Source organism: Oreochromis niloticus, linkage group LG12 (genome assembly GCF_001858045.2).
Source record: "Oreochromis niloticus isolate F11D_XX linkage group LG12, O_niloticus_UMD_NMBU, whole genome shotgun sequence".
Lineage (NCBI taxonomy): Eukaryota > Metazoa > Chordata > Actinopteri > Cichliformes > Cichlidae > Oreochromis > Oreochromis niloticus.
In genome coordinates, this window is record NC_031977.2 from 19016676 (window position 1) to 19032732 (window position 16057).

The following is a 16057-nucleotide window of genomic DNA, read 5'->3' on the forward strand; positions in this document are numbered from 1 at the left end:
GGATAGGTTAATTGGATAATCCAAATTGTCACTAGGTGTGAATGTGAATGGTTGTCTGTCCCTGTGTGTTGGTCCTGTGACAGACTGGCGACCTGTCCAGGGTGTACCCCGCCTCTTGCCCCATGACAGCTGGGATAGGCTCCAGCGCCCCCCGCGACCCTGGAAAGGATAAGCGGAAGCAAATGGATGGATGGTTATTTCTATTTAAACACGTGTAAAGATTATATTAGCCTCAGAGGTTGCAGCCCTCACAGCTTTGTGTCGTAAAAGGATTCCCTCTCTTCTGCTCCTCATTTTAATGAACAGTCTAGTGTTGATAAATAAAAATAAAAATTTAAGAGATGGAAATTTGTTGCCTGAGGACAGGAGCTAACCTAGAGGGTTAAAAATGAAAAGGCATCTGTGCAGAGGGAGTGTTCGCCCGGGGCGCCAAACAGGCTAGGACCGCCACTGCAACAGAATAACTGAATAAATTCATAAAGTGCTCTGTCGCCCTCCGGCCTCAGCTCAGATACATTTACTCAGCTCTGCTGCCATCTGGTGGTCATTTTAGATTTCTTCATGAGCAAAAGTAAAGGCACGTGATCGGTGTTGTTTGTCGGCGAAATGACACACGAATCTGATGATACATGGCGCATGGGCACAGGAAGAACCGAGTGAATTATAGTGGAGGATCCAGACAACCTGAAATAAAACTACAAAAAGTGGTCACAGTTCTTGGCGAAGGAGCCTTGACTCTCAATTCCCTTCTGCTTTTCAGTGTTATGTCAAGAGCGTCAAGTTTTTATACCAGACACCCCTAAAAGACATGCGCCTCCAAGGCTCACTCTCATAAAATATTCGTTTATCCACTCTTAGCCTGTATTTATCACTGCAATAGATAACTAAGGAAGTTTAGAGATTTAATTTGAAGCGTATGGCCTTTAATAGTCGAGGCGCCTGCGCATTGCGCATGACGTTCTGATAGGGTAAAGACGATCAATCTGTACTTCCGCTGCAACCCAAACAGCTGCACCGATGTTTTTATAGTCAAAATCATCCGATCCGTGTTGTCCTCTGCTGCTTAAACCATGTCTGCATCCGGATTTATGCTCGTGATCCTCGCGGTGACTCTGTGGCCCGGTAAGATGGACGTTTACTCACAATCACATTAATGTCTGCATCACTGCCCCCCCCCCAGCAGACGACATTTATTCATTATTCATTTATACACTACTGTATACAATATATAATTTAAACTTATACCAGGCTGTTGTTGCTGTTTATTGAAAACGTATAACCCCCTTGTAGTGTTGTAACTATATGCTAACCGATGCTGAAGCCATTACCTGCAATCTGTCTTGTTTTCTGTTTCTTTTCTCTTGTGACTGAAGGAGACTCCAGGTTTATTACTGGCCCTTTGTCATTCATAAAGCAGAAATCTCTGGTAAGCCCTGAAAAGAGCACATATATTAAAAAAGACTAAACAAAACTGTATCTGTTTGCATGGCATGAAAGCGCGAAAACTGAGCAATTTTGTCACTGTGGCTTCAGCAGACGTTGGGTATCTGTCCAGAATGCAGCCAGATCATTCAGCTGTCGGCCAACATGATTTTCAGCAGCGATACCAAGGTAAAGAACGGTTTCACTTTATTTTCACTTCACTGTTTTACTCGCGACAGGAACTGGGCTCGAAGAAATGGTTATTAAATAAAGTGACCGCCACACCCTTGTAATATTTCTCTCTATGCTTTTGCAGGGAGTCGTATATGAAAGCTTGCACGCTTTGTGCCGCCGCCTCCCTGAAGAGCAGGTGTCAGAGTGTGATTTACAGGTGAAGACTTACCTGCCCAAAATCCTGCGTCAAACCCCTGATCACGTGGTGAGTTTAACCTCAAGTGAGGCTTCTTTTTATGAAGGAAGACAGTAAACACTGACGCCTTCTGAGAGTCCTTTTACTTGATGTAAAATGGGGGGGGGTTGCTTTTGCTTTTTTGTAGAAACCCGGAGAGCTTTGTGCAGCTTTTGGACTTTGTGCTCCTCACGAGAAAGACAAAGTGCAGACACTCTCCCACCGTGTAGCTGGCACAGATGCATCCAGCCCCGCACTGGCCACAGGAACAAAGACAGATGTCAGTATGAAAAAGCAGAAGTCGAATATAAATTGAAAAGTGAAGTGAAACCTGAGGGTAAACTATTTGTGCATTTTATGAAATGGGCCTCTTATCGGCTAATTCTCTCTCCAGGAGGAGCTCAACCCAGTTTGCACCCTGTGTTTGTTTATTATCAAGAAGCTGGAGAGTCTGCTGCCCAAAAATATGACTGAGGTCATCATTTCTTTACTTTGGTTCATTTAAAGAACCTTACCATCCATCACATCGTGTAAACCCTGCCCTCTCCTTCTTACCCTGCAGGATGCTATAAAGAAGGTCATGGGGGAGGTCTGCAATCTTATGCCCGAGCACTATAAGGACCAATGTGATGATTTCATCAATAAATATGGCGTCGAGATAGTTGAATTCCTTTTGTCTTCTGCTGCGCCTCACACGATATGCACTCTTCTGCACCTCTGTCTGTTCAATGAGCAGCCAGTTCCAGGTTTGTCGTTATTGCTGTATAGCTAGGACCTGGTTCACTTCCTCATTCACCTAATTAATGCTCTACTGTTGCTGATTCTTCAGAGGTATTCCTCGCATCAGACTGCGAGTCATGCCGTACACTGGCTGTGCTGAGCCGACTACACCAGGGCCTCAACGCCACTGAGGCTCAGACTTATGCTTTCCTGGAGTCTGTGTGTGACATCCACCCTACCGCCATCCCAAAGGTCTGACTCTCAGCTAACAGTGGTACTCTTAGAACAACACCCTTTACAAATTATATGCAACTTTAAAACACTTGAAGCCAGTGAGCATTTTGGTAAATTTCTCAAACCTTTTTATGTGATTATTCAGCTTCTTGTTTGGACTTTCGCTCAAGTCTTTAAAGTGTCACAGCATGATTATACTGTTGATTCTCTTTTCAGTGTGAAGCCTTCACCAGTATCTACGGCTCACGGCTGCAGAAGGTCTTGGGAAACCAGATGGAATATCCTCATGCATGTGAAGTAAGAATAAACTAAAGGTTATTGTCAATGGGTCTACATCTGAATAGCAACATAGAGCCTGTATCAGCACTAATTCAAATTTTTACCACGGCCTGCAGTGACACAGAAATTCAGCAACTAAAAACTTCGCAAACGTGCACTGATCTGCAAATTTACGATGTGAATCATTCCAGTCAGGGCAATATCAATCACAGACACACAAGTAACCACTTGATGGCACCACTCATGAGCAGCTGTCATTCTTTAGGTTTTGTTCATGTTCTCATGATGTTTCTTTCCATCTGTCCTGCAGAGAGCTGATCTGTGTGCCGCTTCGAAGCAGCTGGAACCGCTGGGAAAGAATCGTTGTACCTGGGGACCAAGCTACTGGTGCAAAGATGCTGAAACTGCTCAGGAGTGTGGCGTACGTGAAATTCTTTATTATTAGTAGTGTAAAATGATAAAAGATATGAACATCCATTTGAAAACTAAATATAAAGCAATTAAATCAATTATGGCACTGTCTGCCTAAAGTTATGCATCCCATCTTAAAGAAAAACACTTCCGATCGCCAGCTGGACCCAGTTCTTACTCTTCTGTCTAGTTGATAAACCCTTGCTATCTGTTAAAGAGTCTTCCAATCTCTCTTTTCTCTGACATACACAGAGAAGACTGCTACTCTGTGAGACGCTATGTGTTTCAAATCTTTGTTTTCAATCTGCAGAATCAAGCCTACTGTGAGAAATACATGTGGAAGAAGAATGAGTGAAGCCTGCCAGACTGACTGCAGCCTTGTGCACACAATGACCTACTTTTTATTAAACTGATCAACTGTTAAATGTTTTATACCTGTGATGCACTGATTGTTTGTTTTTTTAAATTTTTGTTATTTTTGCTGTTTTATGGGTAAATTTTCCATATCCTGTGCTAGGGCAGTCAATAAGCCTTATGAATGTTACACATGAAGTTTCCAGTTTGCATGAAGTGTCCCACTGAGGCTGGGGTTCATTCTGAAACATTAGTTTAAGGCTAAACAGGAAGTCTTATTCTGTGTATTACAATAGCTGTTATTATCAATGTGGAAAATCTGCAAGCCACACGCTAGCTCAAAGAATATGATGAAAACTACTGACTGATCGACACAGCTGCTGCTTCTGTAATATTATTGCTCTTGTCATGACTGCTGTTGCAAATGACCACATATGAATAAAACTGGTATTAAATTATATCAAAGGTGTGGTGTAAAAAAAATGTAACAGACGTGTACTGGACCTGGTTTATTTAGAAACTTCCAAGTAGTAAAAAGATAAAACTGTGGGGGGGGAAAAACAAGCAGACATTTGCTTCATGTGGTTGTAAAGGATGCCCTGATGCTCTCTTGCCACTCTCATTCAATATTCTGTTGTTTTAAAACACTTAAACACCCAGTTCATGTCCAAGACAATCACAAAGCCTCTGGTCATTCACACACTGAGGAATACTTTAAATCCCTGTGTGGTTGTTTCTTCCATCATTGCTTTCTTGCCTCTTCCAGATCTGAGAGGGGGAAAAAAAAAAGCACACTGTCAACAAAAAGGAATTCTTTTTAAACAATTAACACATGTCGTCAATATCACAGTCCAAAGATGCAATGGTCTGCTTCATACTGTGGATGTTCCACATAAAACTGAGGAGTTCTGCAGCATTTATGCTGTCCATGCAAAAACTGAGTGGTCGACTTGCCTGGATGTAAGCCTCTGAAAGTGTGATCATCTGAGGGAGGATGTCAGTCACCTGCAGGTCCTGCATCTCGTACCACTTTCCAGTTCCCTGATTAAACACAAAGACAAATGGATGCTGTTTAAGACAAGCCACAGTTTACAAAATCAATTTAGCTAAAAGCATCAACTTGCTCGGTTAATTCTATCAGCAGTACCAAAAAGTTCTAGATGCTTACATGATGCAGAACATGTATTCTGTACGCTCCCTCAGTGGGTTTCCCATCATGCACTACATTTGCAATGAGGTCATAAGTCGTGTTCTTCTCGGTGGCTTGAGCTTCTTCTGTCAAGTATTCACGAAGGTCTACATTCCTGTTGAAGCACACAAAGGGACGACATTTAAACCGAACACATGATGAACACACGAGACACAATATTATTTTATATATATATATATATATATATATATATATATATATATTGAATACATGAACGGCACTTACGTTATAGGGAAGTTGACAATTGTGGGGTTCTTTTCCACAAAGAAGTTGTTCTTGGTGAATCTTTTGATGCAAAAGATGAGGTACGGAGGCAGTTTGGTCAACTGGAACCTTTTGAGAAAATTCTCTTTGTAGGTTTTGTACTCCTAGAATTAAATACAGGGAAAATACACAGATTTGTTCTCACCGTTCAATTAATAATAGAACAAACTCAGATCTAAATAACACTTTTAAATGCTCTATTTTCAATTAAAATAGTTTACACCCTTTCAAAATTAATGTTACCAACAGAATTTTTTTTCTATTTTGGGGGGAGAGATTGTATTGAATCAAGTTAAGTGGACTTTTATGCAATACCAATTTGTACCACATGACTGAATGGTCATTAGCTGTAGCATCGAGGACTACCCTGAGGAGAAATGTCGATGTAGAGGCAGACGTGGAAGGAAAGGGATTCTAGTGAACAGCCTGAATGCTAGACAGAAATCATGCTTGGTTGCAAAGAATCAAAAAAATAATAACCAGGAGCAAAACAAGACAAACTACACTCGTCTACGCTTTGCACCACATGACAGTTCGTGGATGTTAACGGAAAAACCTAATAATGCTTCTAGACTGTAAACACTTAAGTTTCAATGCAAAATTTTATTGCAGAAAACCTGCAGTGATACAAAAGTTGTCAAACCCAGTGGCTACATCATGGATGTTAGAGGGCATAATGCTGCGCTTGACATATGCAGTGCTCTTTCTTCACTGTGACACTAATTGTGTGGCACAAACAGAAGAGGTGCGCAGCTGTTCTCCACATCTGTGCAAGCACAGTGGAGGAGAGAGGATGACAACGGCTGTAGTTGTGTCAACTACATTAACCGTTTCTGGTAAAACACTGTCACCTAGTGTTGAAACCTTTAGTTAAATTCTGCACTTTCTGCTTTATATTACTGCACAGCCATCAGTAGTACAGATCACTCCACTGCGATATTGACATGGCAGTATTTGCAAGCTCTTTTACTTTGTGAGTGATTATCAAAGCCAGTAGGATTAAAATGAATTGGTACCTTCTCTGTGCTGCCATTGAACTTGGCCAGGATGTTGAAGAGAGGGACCTGAGGGATTATAAGCTGCTCTTTTTCATCCTTGTACAATGGAGCAGTTGGGAGGTCAAGGGTCAGAAAGAGAAAGGAAGACTCAGACATCTGCTCCTGATACTCATCTGTTGTAAGCAGAGCCTCTTTTTCTTCTGGTGGCTGTTAGATTTTAAAAACCAAAGTCATCAAAACATAAACTACTTAATTCACAGGAAAGATGTTATATAGTTACAGAAAACATAGTAAAATGTTACTGGACTAAGAACTGCATCTTAAGGCGTGCAGTCATTTTAAAGAATTTGAATAAGTAACAAATAAAACAAACAAATACCAAATTTCCCCTTGTGGGACAATTAAAGGATTATTCTATTCTATTCTATTCTATTCTATTCTATTCTATTCTAAATAAAGTTATAAAACAAGCAAGAAACTCACCAAATCAGGGTGTGGGAGTTTTTTGGAGAAGATCCGCATGTAGCCTTGAAATGCTTTTGTAATGATTGCTATGAGGGGAGAAGGAAAAGAAAAGGGAGGTTTAGTGGCCTCAAATTGACGTGTAACGTGGAACTGATTTCTTCCACCTGCTCACACTGACTACAGATCACAATGTTGTCTGCAAACATCATAGTCCACAGAGCTTGTCCATCACACCGCACATTCGCAATATGATTTTGTGCAGAGACTGCAGATTCTGTATGAAACCCGAGGTTTGAGAATGAAAAAATAGAAATTTAATTAACCCTTAAAGTCATTAAGATGCTTTTAATATCACAACAGAAGGCTGTAGATAGACTACTGCATTAGAACCAAACAGCATCAGAGTCAAATCCACTTTGATTTTTCTTCCACTTACATGGCTTCTTCTTTGTGCCTCCAAGAGCACCATGCAGGGCATTTAAGAACCACGTCATGAAGTCCACAGCATCACCTGCAGAAGAGAAAAAACAATTAGTTAGCACCACAACCTGTGTTGAAAGCCTACCTGAGACCAGAAAGCACAATTTAGTGAATGTAAAGTAATACCTTGCTTTGTAATCTGGAAGTTCTTTTTGCTGCACAACACTACAGCCTGCAACATCTCGTGGGGTGACACATGGGCCTTAAAGTTTCTTGGATTCCAGAGTTTGCGCATCAGCTCACCAAACCTCTGCACCAAGAGAAACATGATGTCTCCTGGGGGCCTGCGGATTCCTCTGTAGTTTTCCTCCTCCAGGAAGTAATTTCGCAAAGGTGGAACATTAGAAAAAGCCTTGAAAAGAGAGACACAAATGAGAAGGGAGGATATTATTCCGAAAATTTACAACAATTAATAAAATCTAGAGTGGCAGATATCCATACCTGTAACACCACATTGGCATAGTCATTGGCTTTGATGTTGTTGAGCCCTACAATGCCCGGTAAGTAGGTGGTACCGTCATAGGCTCTGTACAGTTTACCCTGCTTGTCCAGCCCTGCAATGTGCTGCTTGGTGAAAGTTGGCTTCAGCACGTACTATAGAGAGAAGAAATGTAAGCAAATCAGCTGTTTGCGGTAACTGATACAAAGCCAGAGCTCAGAAATAATGACAAAATCAAACAGAACATGGTTATTATCATATCAGACTGAAAACACTGGTGCTTCTTCAGTCAATCCAGTCACAATTCAGACTGGAAGATATTTATTCACTCAATTCAGCTTAAAAAAAAAGTCACTAAAGTCAAAATAATTTGAATGTTACCTAACCTTTAGCATAGATATACATTTTACACTGTTGATTCTTTTTCTTCTTTCGGCTGCTCCTATTAGGTGGCATCAAAGCGGTTCATCTACCTCTTCTCATTACAGCCCAGTATATTCCTTATCCCTCCTCTGCACATGTCCAAACCACCCTCAGACTTGTCTCTAACTTTGCCTCTAAACTGCTCAACTTGAGCTGTCCCTCTGGTGTAGCTAATGCTGTCTATCCTGGTCACAGAGATTAGTGAATACGGTCCAGTGAGTCTAAATGCTCAAATTGCCTCCAGTCACCAGATCTCAATGCAATGGGATGTGATGAAACAGGAGCCACACATCATGGATGTGCAGCTGACAAATCTGCAGCAACTGTCTGACACTATCATGTCAAAATGGATCAATTTCTCTGAGGAATTATCAAACACCTTGTTGAATCTCTGCCATGAAGAATTAATAAGCAAGCTCTGAAGGTAAAAGGGGTCCAAACCTGTAGTACGGTAATAAGTTGTACCCCATAAAGTGGCCAGTGAGATTACATGAATTTTAGTTTTAGTATGAAAAACATTACTTACTGTGATATCTTCTAGTGATGAATCGATGATCTCATAGTTATCTGGCAGACAGTAAAACTTGAGTGTGTGCAGATTGAGGAACACATGATGGGTAAACTGTACGCTGTGAGTGTAAGCGTGGGACTTCAGACCTCTTCCTACAAAACACAAAACAAACCCCACACAAATCAGTACAAGTACAACAAGGTGTCTGATCCCCAGTTAAAATGTCCATTTGCCTACCTTGAAAGTATTTCCCACATATAAGGCAGGCGTAGACATTGATGTGGGAGAGAGAGATGGAGCACAGTTTCTCAAAGTCGAAGTCCAGCACACTCCTGCAGGATTGACACACAGACTTGAATTCACCTGCAGAGGTGGAATACAGCTTTAATAGCAATGCACAGTCTACTCCGACCTACCTGTTTATGGTGTCAAGGTAAGGACAGTGGCGGCTTCTTCGGTCTTCTACTGCATGTCCTCGTCCAACTTTTGCTGCCACTGCAACGTGAAGTGACCAAAGAAGAACAAATGTCAAGCTAAACCATGTACCAACAGTTCAAAGCAATGAGCTAAACATGCTAACTAGCTTAGCTTTGAGGTTGTGAGGTATGCTTGTTTTCAAACACTGGGTGCTTTAAGATGAGGGGTATCGTTTTGTTAAGCACATGGTAGAGGCACTTATTGCTCCGTCTATGCGTTACTGGACAGGCCAGTAAAAAAACCAACGCACCACTGGCTAACAACAACGCTAACTGCTAACCAAACGCAGGGCATACGTTTGAGGAATATACTTACCTCCGTCTTCATTGTCATCATCATCATCTAAATCCACCTCTCTTTCTCGCTTCAAAGAAACCATAGCAGCAGATAGACGGCGTCAAAACAATTTAGAAGCTAAACCTTTACGTTATTTGGAGAGAGTGATGAATGGCTCAAGCACTGTGCGCCTCGAAACTCGCGGCGATTGTGCCTTGTAGCTGTCGAGTAGCAAACTAAAACCTAACCCGGAGTTTGAAAACCTACTAACGCTATACCCACCCTTAGTCACTTACCAAAAACTAATATGATAACTTGCCAAATTCTAAAGTATAACTGGATCTTTGTTTGTTTTAAATATATATACAGGTTTGTCATATTTGGGTATTTGTTTATGGTGCGCAATTTAGTTATAATCATTATTTATTAACTCAGGGAGCATTATAATTGGACAACATGTTATCGTTAGCTAGCCTTAGCTATATAGCTTTTTGACCGTTCACAGTGCTCTGATTGGGACTTGTTGCAGTCAGCAGTGCATAAACACTGACGTCGTTTGGAAGCGGTTTGCTGAAATGGATGTTTTAAGAGAAGAGGGGGTCCATGAGCTGAAATACAAACCAGGTGGTCGCTTGGATATGAGCCACGGCTTCCTGCACCATATCCGGAGGAACCAGATTGCTAGGTGAGTTCCTCAGCTGCTATTAGCTTATGCTAGTAGGTAGTACACTAGGTCATTCAGTTAAAAACATCATCGTTATTATTATTAGTGAAAAATAATTTTACGATTAAGTAAATATTATCTTGTTATTAACACACACGCTTTTACATTCGGAGCTAAAATATATGGGGAGGTCGCAGAGGCCTGGTGACCAGTTCTCTTTGATTTAAGATACTGAGGAGCAAAATGATAAACAACTGCATACTGGAAAAAACTGAGTTCAATCAGTGCGCGCATCTGTTAACAGGGGGATCATTTTAACTTGTTTTTGACAGAAAATACGACAGACCCCAAAAATACTAGGAGAAAAATTAAACACATCACATAATGTTTTTGTTTGTAGGTTTCTTTGAAATGCATTTCAGTAAAGCAAGTAAACCTGGCACAAAAAGTAAAGAAAATCTTTGTTTGGCTTTTGAAAATAAGTGATATTTCACTGGAAAGTCTGTTTGTGTTATTTTAAATTGTGTCACTTGTTGGTTGTGCCCATGACAAAACCTGGAAAATCTTATCTGCGAATCCCAAACAGTTTTTTTTCTGCTACTGACTTTTGTTTTGAGATTCTGATATCCCGGATACAGACAGGTGTCTGATTGTTGGATTAGCACCACCTGTAATTGTGGACCTTACAGGGCACGTGCCAATAGGGCAACTTCAAGCTGGTGTAGTCCCTTATCCAAATCAAAGGCCAAGTTTTATTTGATGCGGGATGTCAGACAGGCCACGAAATGGGCATCCCAAGAAGACGACGCCATAAGAAGACTGTTTCTTCACCCTGTCAGCACTTTGGAACAGAAGTCAGTCTTCTGTAGATTTGCAGTCAAGGTTTGCAGAACAGTATCACTGACTGTGCTCTACCCAGAAAATCCAGAACAGACTGCACAGGCCAATCTCCGGTGTCATAGGGCTGCCAGGAGGCCTGCCATGACTGCTGTTCACCATCAGGCACATTTGTGCTGCTGTTGGCAACATGTGCACTGGGAAACTGTGCTGATTGCTGCACCGATAGGATAGCAGCTTTTGGTGGAGGCAGTGTTATAACGTGGGGCGGCATCTCCTTCAGTGGAAAAACGAGGCTTGCCAAAATTTGAGTCAATCTCAATGCAAGAGATACTGAGACGAGATTCTGCAAATGGTGGCAATCCCATAACTCCACAGTCTAGGAGGGAACTCTATCCTCAAAGATGACAATGCTCACCACAACAGAGCGGACCACCTCAGGTCCAGTTTTTGGGAGTGGAGAGGATGGAACGTCCTACCTGAAGTCCTGACCCCGTTGAACGGTTATGTGATCAGCTTGGATGTGGACCAAGCCGGTGACCAGCATAGAAGGTGCCAAGCTGTTGAGTCTGCGTATGGTTCCACGTGCTGCATAGGCCCATATTTCTTGAAATAAAAAATTGCTAAAAAAAAAAAATTTAAGACCTAAATCATCCAGTTCAATAGGCAACACCAAAGAAGAGTCAATAGCAGAATAAGGCTCTTTGGTATTGGCAGAGAAGATTTAGCAACTTTTTCATGGGCGCAACCCCCATACTCACCTCTGCTGCTCATCCCATTCATTTGTTAGGAAAAATGCATTTTTCCTGAGAAATGTGGGACTACTGAAGGGGAAATAAAAAGGCTTTCCAACGGTATGAGATTTATTCGCAAGATGCATCGTTACAAGAAAGAAATAATGGACCTTACTTTTTGTGCCAAATTTACATAGGCACGACTTACTTTCATAATGCATTTTCTGAACTATACAACAAACTGTTAGAAATGTGCATAAATGCATATGTAGGCATGAATATCATGCCAGTTCAAAGAAAATCCGCAAATTACATTGATGGCCTGTATGTAAGCTTCTCACCACTGTCTGAAGACTGGCTGACTGGTAAAAAGGAGTATTTTCTGTCAGTGTCTTTCAATTTTATTTAAAATGATGACATCTGTATACAGTGGTTAGTCAAGTCAAAAATCACAATATAAAAAACAGTGTCACTCCATTAATGCTTGTCCAGCCCTTCAATGTGTTAATTTTATTTTTTATTTATTTATTTGGATTTATTTGTTTGTCACATTTTCTGCATTAACTAAATTTTGATTCCCTTTCTCAAGAGATGACTATGATAAAGAGGTGAAGCAAGCCAAAGAGCTTCAGCGGCGGAGACACACCACAACCCCTCGAAGACCCCGTCGACCTGACATGCAAGTGTACCATCCTCGAAGAAGACGTAAGACTGATGTGCTTTCTCTTGACTTTTGTGCTGATAGTGCACCCATTAGCGGGAAGATAAAGTGTTTGTGTGTGTGCATGCGCTCATTATTCAGATGGTTCAGAGCCAGGGGCCGGTGCTGATGCTGAAGAAAACGAGAGTGGATCAAGCACAGAGACTGACGCCAGTGGGACTGAACTCTTTTGGCTTGAATATGAAGCTGATTCTGGTACCATTACATCCATCCTTGTGCACAAGGTTAATGCCGATTCCTTTTTATGATGTTTTCATAAAAATGTTTTCTTTGGTCATTTCCTGTGTGTAATTCCTTTAAATGCCTTTTGTTTCTGAAGGAGGACAAGCCTGAGAAGGTGGTAGAACGTGTTGCAGAGAAGAACATCCTGGATGCAGCCATGAGGGCAGCTCTGAAGGTTCGAATTCGAAAAGAAATTGACAAAAGGCGAGACAAACGCTGAGCAATCATCAGATTACGACCATAAAGGAGCTCCACGCAAAGAGGAGGAACACTTCGTTTGCAGTTCTGCACTCCTCCAGAGCACTCTTGTGCATTAAGGGTATAAGAAGGATCATTTAGAGTGACTGTCAGCAGAGATCTAACATGGTGACTTATATTCAGGCCATTTTTTTTCTTTTGTAAGAAGGAAGAGCACAGTTTATGGCTGGGAGTTGTTTTCAGGTTCAATTGCAATTCTTGACCTTGGACAGTTGTGCTATTCTCTGATTCACATATTGGGGACACGTTTAAGTTGACTGGACATTTTTAAAATTGTTACTTTTTAATAGTTACATTCAGAAGGAGCAGGTACTCTTCTGCACAGAGCCCTAAAAGCGTTGTCCTCCATGTCCTGTGATTCTTGTGTTTACAAAGATTCTGTTTGTTAAATTAAGATTTGAACTCCTTGTGTGAAGCGTTTTCAGCTGATCATCGGTCTGTCTGTCATCGGTCTGTCAGCAATCCTGTGTTTAAGAAATGAGGGAAATTAGTTTTGAAGTCCGAGTCTAGTAGATGACCTTGTTGGGTTGGTAACTGTTCTGTAGGTTCCAGTGCTCCGATTTATTTTGGATTGTTGAGAGACTTATTTTTGATACTGTAATATCTTTTTGAGGATGACACTTTACATATAAAATGTATTAAAGCCATGCATTGCTGTCCAGTTTTATGGTGCTGAGCACCACTTTTTATTTTATTTTTTTTTTGTCTTATCTTATATGACATAGATTCTGATTTTTAAACATGAATATAATACTGGAACATAGAAAAATACTGCATCAGTTTGATTTGACAAATGTTTCACATCAAATTTTCAGCAGGTGGCAGCATCAGTCATACAACCACGCAGACCTCTGCTGTAGTTTTTCTCCTGTTTAAATCAGGTTTTATGCTGTACTTCTGTAAAAAGAATGCATTTTTCTACAGACACCTACTAAACAGTTTAGTTTCAATAAAAAGGGGCACTTTGAATTGTTCTAATATTTCCCCTCTTTTGACTTTTTGACTAAAATACTGTGAAGAACAGAGGGGCAACGAAGAATTAGGTGGCAAGTTGCTGTACATGGAGTAGCGCCTTGGGTTTGTATCCATTTCAGGATCTTTGTGCACTTCAGTCAGAGCTTCTCTGTCCTCTGCTTTGTCAGAAATCTCATATCTTATTGGGGCTGCTTGTCCAACAATGAATAATAGCCTCTATACCAGGGGTAGGGAACTCCAGGCCTCGAGAGCTGGTGTTCTGCAGGTTTTAGATCTCACCCTGGGTCAACACACCTGAATCAAATGATTAGTTCATTACCAGGCCTCTGGAGAACTTCAAGACATGTAGAGGAGGTCATTTAGCCATTTGAATCAGCTGTGTTGGATCAAGGAACCTGCAGGACGCCGGCTCTCAAGGCCTGGAGTTCCCTACCCCTGCTCTATACACAGGAAGAACTCTTTATTTGTAGAGTTCAGATTTCAAATGGCAGTTTTATATTTTGCTTTGCAGACCTCTAAAATATGAACTTGAGTTTTTTGTGACAAAGCAGATGTTCATCTTGTGACCAAAAGAAGCGATTAGTTTGTGTGAAGTTGCACCTGTTCTCATATTATTTAAGCAATTGTAATTTTTGTATAACTTTTTTCGCACTGTTATGTCATTTCTTTTCCCATCTTTTTACCTGGAGCAGTAGTTTATGATTTGTTTTTCTACTTTGGCTTAACCAAGCAAGCTGGAACTTGCTAGTGATGTGAAAATGCCTCAAGTCAAATTCCTATGATTCGTAAAACCCCACCTGACAGCTACGACAGGATTCATTTTAAAACTGATGTTTGTCAGTTATTCAAGAAAAAACGAGAAAAAAAGGTACGTCCCCTAAAAGGCCGATGGCATGCACATGTTAAAATGTCTGTCTCCTATCAAACACGAAAGTGAAAATGGGAAGCTCCACTTCCCTGGCTATGGAAAAATACAAAGCTGACTTGACATTTGGACAGAAACTGGTGAGCCACGCCATAGTAGGAGATTAATACATTGTTTTTATTGACGTATGAAGATATGCAAACTTCATCCTCTGATCACAGGGCAGCCCAAATATTACACAAAGCCTTGTCAAGGAGGAGTGGGCTCCACAAATTGATTGGCTGAACAGAAACACTCCCCTTCAGGGTGTCAACGCCCTCCTCCAGCTTGCTTTCATTCCTTAAGCAGCATGTGACTGAAGGAGGGAGACACATTCCCAGGGTAGCTACTGTGCTGCTCAGCAGATTATCTAAAGTTACACGGATTTCCAGTTGGCTGAAATGGCCCAATCACAGCTCACAATTCAACACCCGACCCTTAGTGTAGCTTATCATTAAAAATTATGTAACTCATAACCTTTTCTTCCGTACATTACCTCTACCTCTGCCTGTGAAAAGCTTTTAAGGGGTGAAATTATGCAGTTTAGCAAAGCACTCAATTGGTTAGCCATTGTGGTAAACAGCACTGGTTAGAGACTTTTCCCATCCACTGCCGGATTATTTAAAAAAAAAACAAATCAAGAAAAATCCAGAAACCAGAAACACACCGTATCTATTTGTAAAAATTTGCAAGTTTGCATTGTTTTAATTTTTTACATACAGTAGATGTTCATACACTCCACTAACAAACATACTGACCCAATGCCAAAATCAGCCAATCATTCAGTTTCTCTACTATGAGGGCCTACATTACATTGTTTGTCTTGATTTATTTACTGAGGTACTAAACACTTGAACTATTACTGAAATATTGTAAACAAGAGCACTATTGTCAAACCTAGCATCCAATATCTGACCCCTCAATGTTTGCACAGTTTAGAGTTGTGTTTACTTTGCCGGCTAAATCATTACAGCGAGACCCTCGAGCCACATCACCTGACCATGTGTCTGATTTTCTCTTCTTTTTTTTTCTTGCTTTTGATGTTCTTGTAACTAAATAGAAATCCAGCTTTATAACATAGTGTACTATAATAAAACATCTTGAAATTTCTAATGAGATCAGCATTTGTGGTTTAGCATTTGGCTTGGGAACTTTTCTCAATCAAATGGAGCAGTCTCGGAGACGGATGTTACATAACAGATCAGAGAATTTAGGCTGGGTTAGGCACAGTGACAACCTGAGATTAATCTCACCCTAATAACACTTTGAAAGAACTTCCAACCACCCCCAAAACACAATTGCATAACTTTGGAACCGACAATGACTCAGTTTGATTCATGGTTACCTTGTTATCTGCTGTACCTTTGTAA

General features: G+C 40.9%; 3 protein-coding genes across 4 annotated transcripts; 2 read left to right on the forward strand and 1 right to left on the reverse strand.

Annotated features, from left to right (window-relative positions):
- The first annotated feature begins 943 nt into the window (after positions 1-943).
- On the forward strand, positions 944-4287 carry sftpbb (surfactant protein Bb). Of its 2 annotated transcripts, none has more exons than XM_003451631.5 (11): positions 944-1122; positions 1374-1426; positions 1534-1611; positions 1739-1861; positions 1980-2111; positions 2226-2306; positions 2394-2577; positions 2661-2803; positions 3002-3082; positions 3375-3485; positions 3786-4287. In XM_003451631.5, exons 1-11 carry the CDS (start codon positions 1071-1073, stop codon positions 3828-3830), a joined length of 1083 nt encoding a protein of 360 aa, XP_003451679.1. In that variant the 5' UTR covers positions 944-1070; the 3' UTR covers positions 3831-4287. The 2 variants fall into 2 exon arrangements, with proteins under 2 accessions (XP_003451679.1, XP_019221485.1); XM_019365940.1 differs by having other exon boundaries at positions 1537-1611.
- usp39 (ubiquitin specific peptidase 39) lies at positions 3874-9614 on the reverse strand. The gene is made up of 13 exons (XM_003451708.5): positions 9412-9614; positions 9036-9114; positions 8857-8951; positions 8635-8771; positions 7688-7840; positions 7373-7598; positions 7203-7277; positions 6785-6852; positions 6320-6508; positions 5265-5407; positions 4998-5133; positions 4784-4870; positions 3874-4597 (listed from the first exon to the last, which is right to left on the reverse strand). The coding sequence occupies exons 1-13, from the start codon at positions 9473-9475 to the stop codon at positions 4544-4546; spliced, it is 1506 nt and encodes a 501-aa protein (XP_003451756.1). The 5' UTR covers positions 9476-9614; the 3' UTR covers positions 3874-4543.
- A 212-nt stretch (positions 9615-9826) lies between these two features.
- lg12h2orf68 (linkage group 12 C2orf68 homolog) lies at positions 9827-13788 on the forward strand. The gene is made up of 4 exons (XM_019365941.2): positions 9827-10057; positions 12197-12312; positions 12410-12552; positions 12648-13788. Exons 1-4 carry the CDS (start codon positions 9948-9950, stop codon positions 12768-12770), a joined length of 492 nt encoding a protein of 163 aa, XP_019221486.1. The 5' UTR covers positions 9827-9947; the 3' UTR covers positions 12771-13788.
- Positions 13789-16057: the final 2269 nt, after the last annotated feature.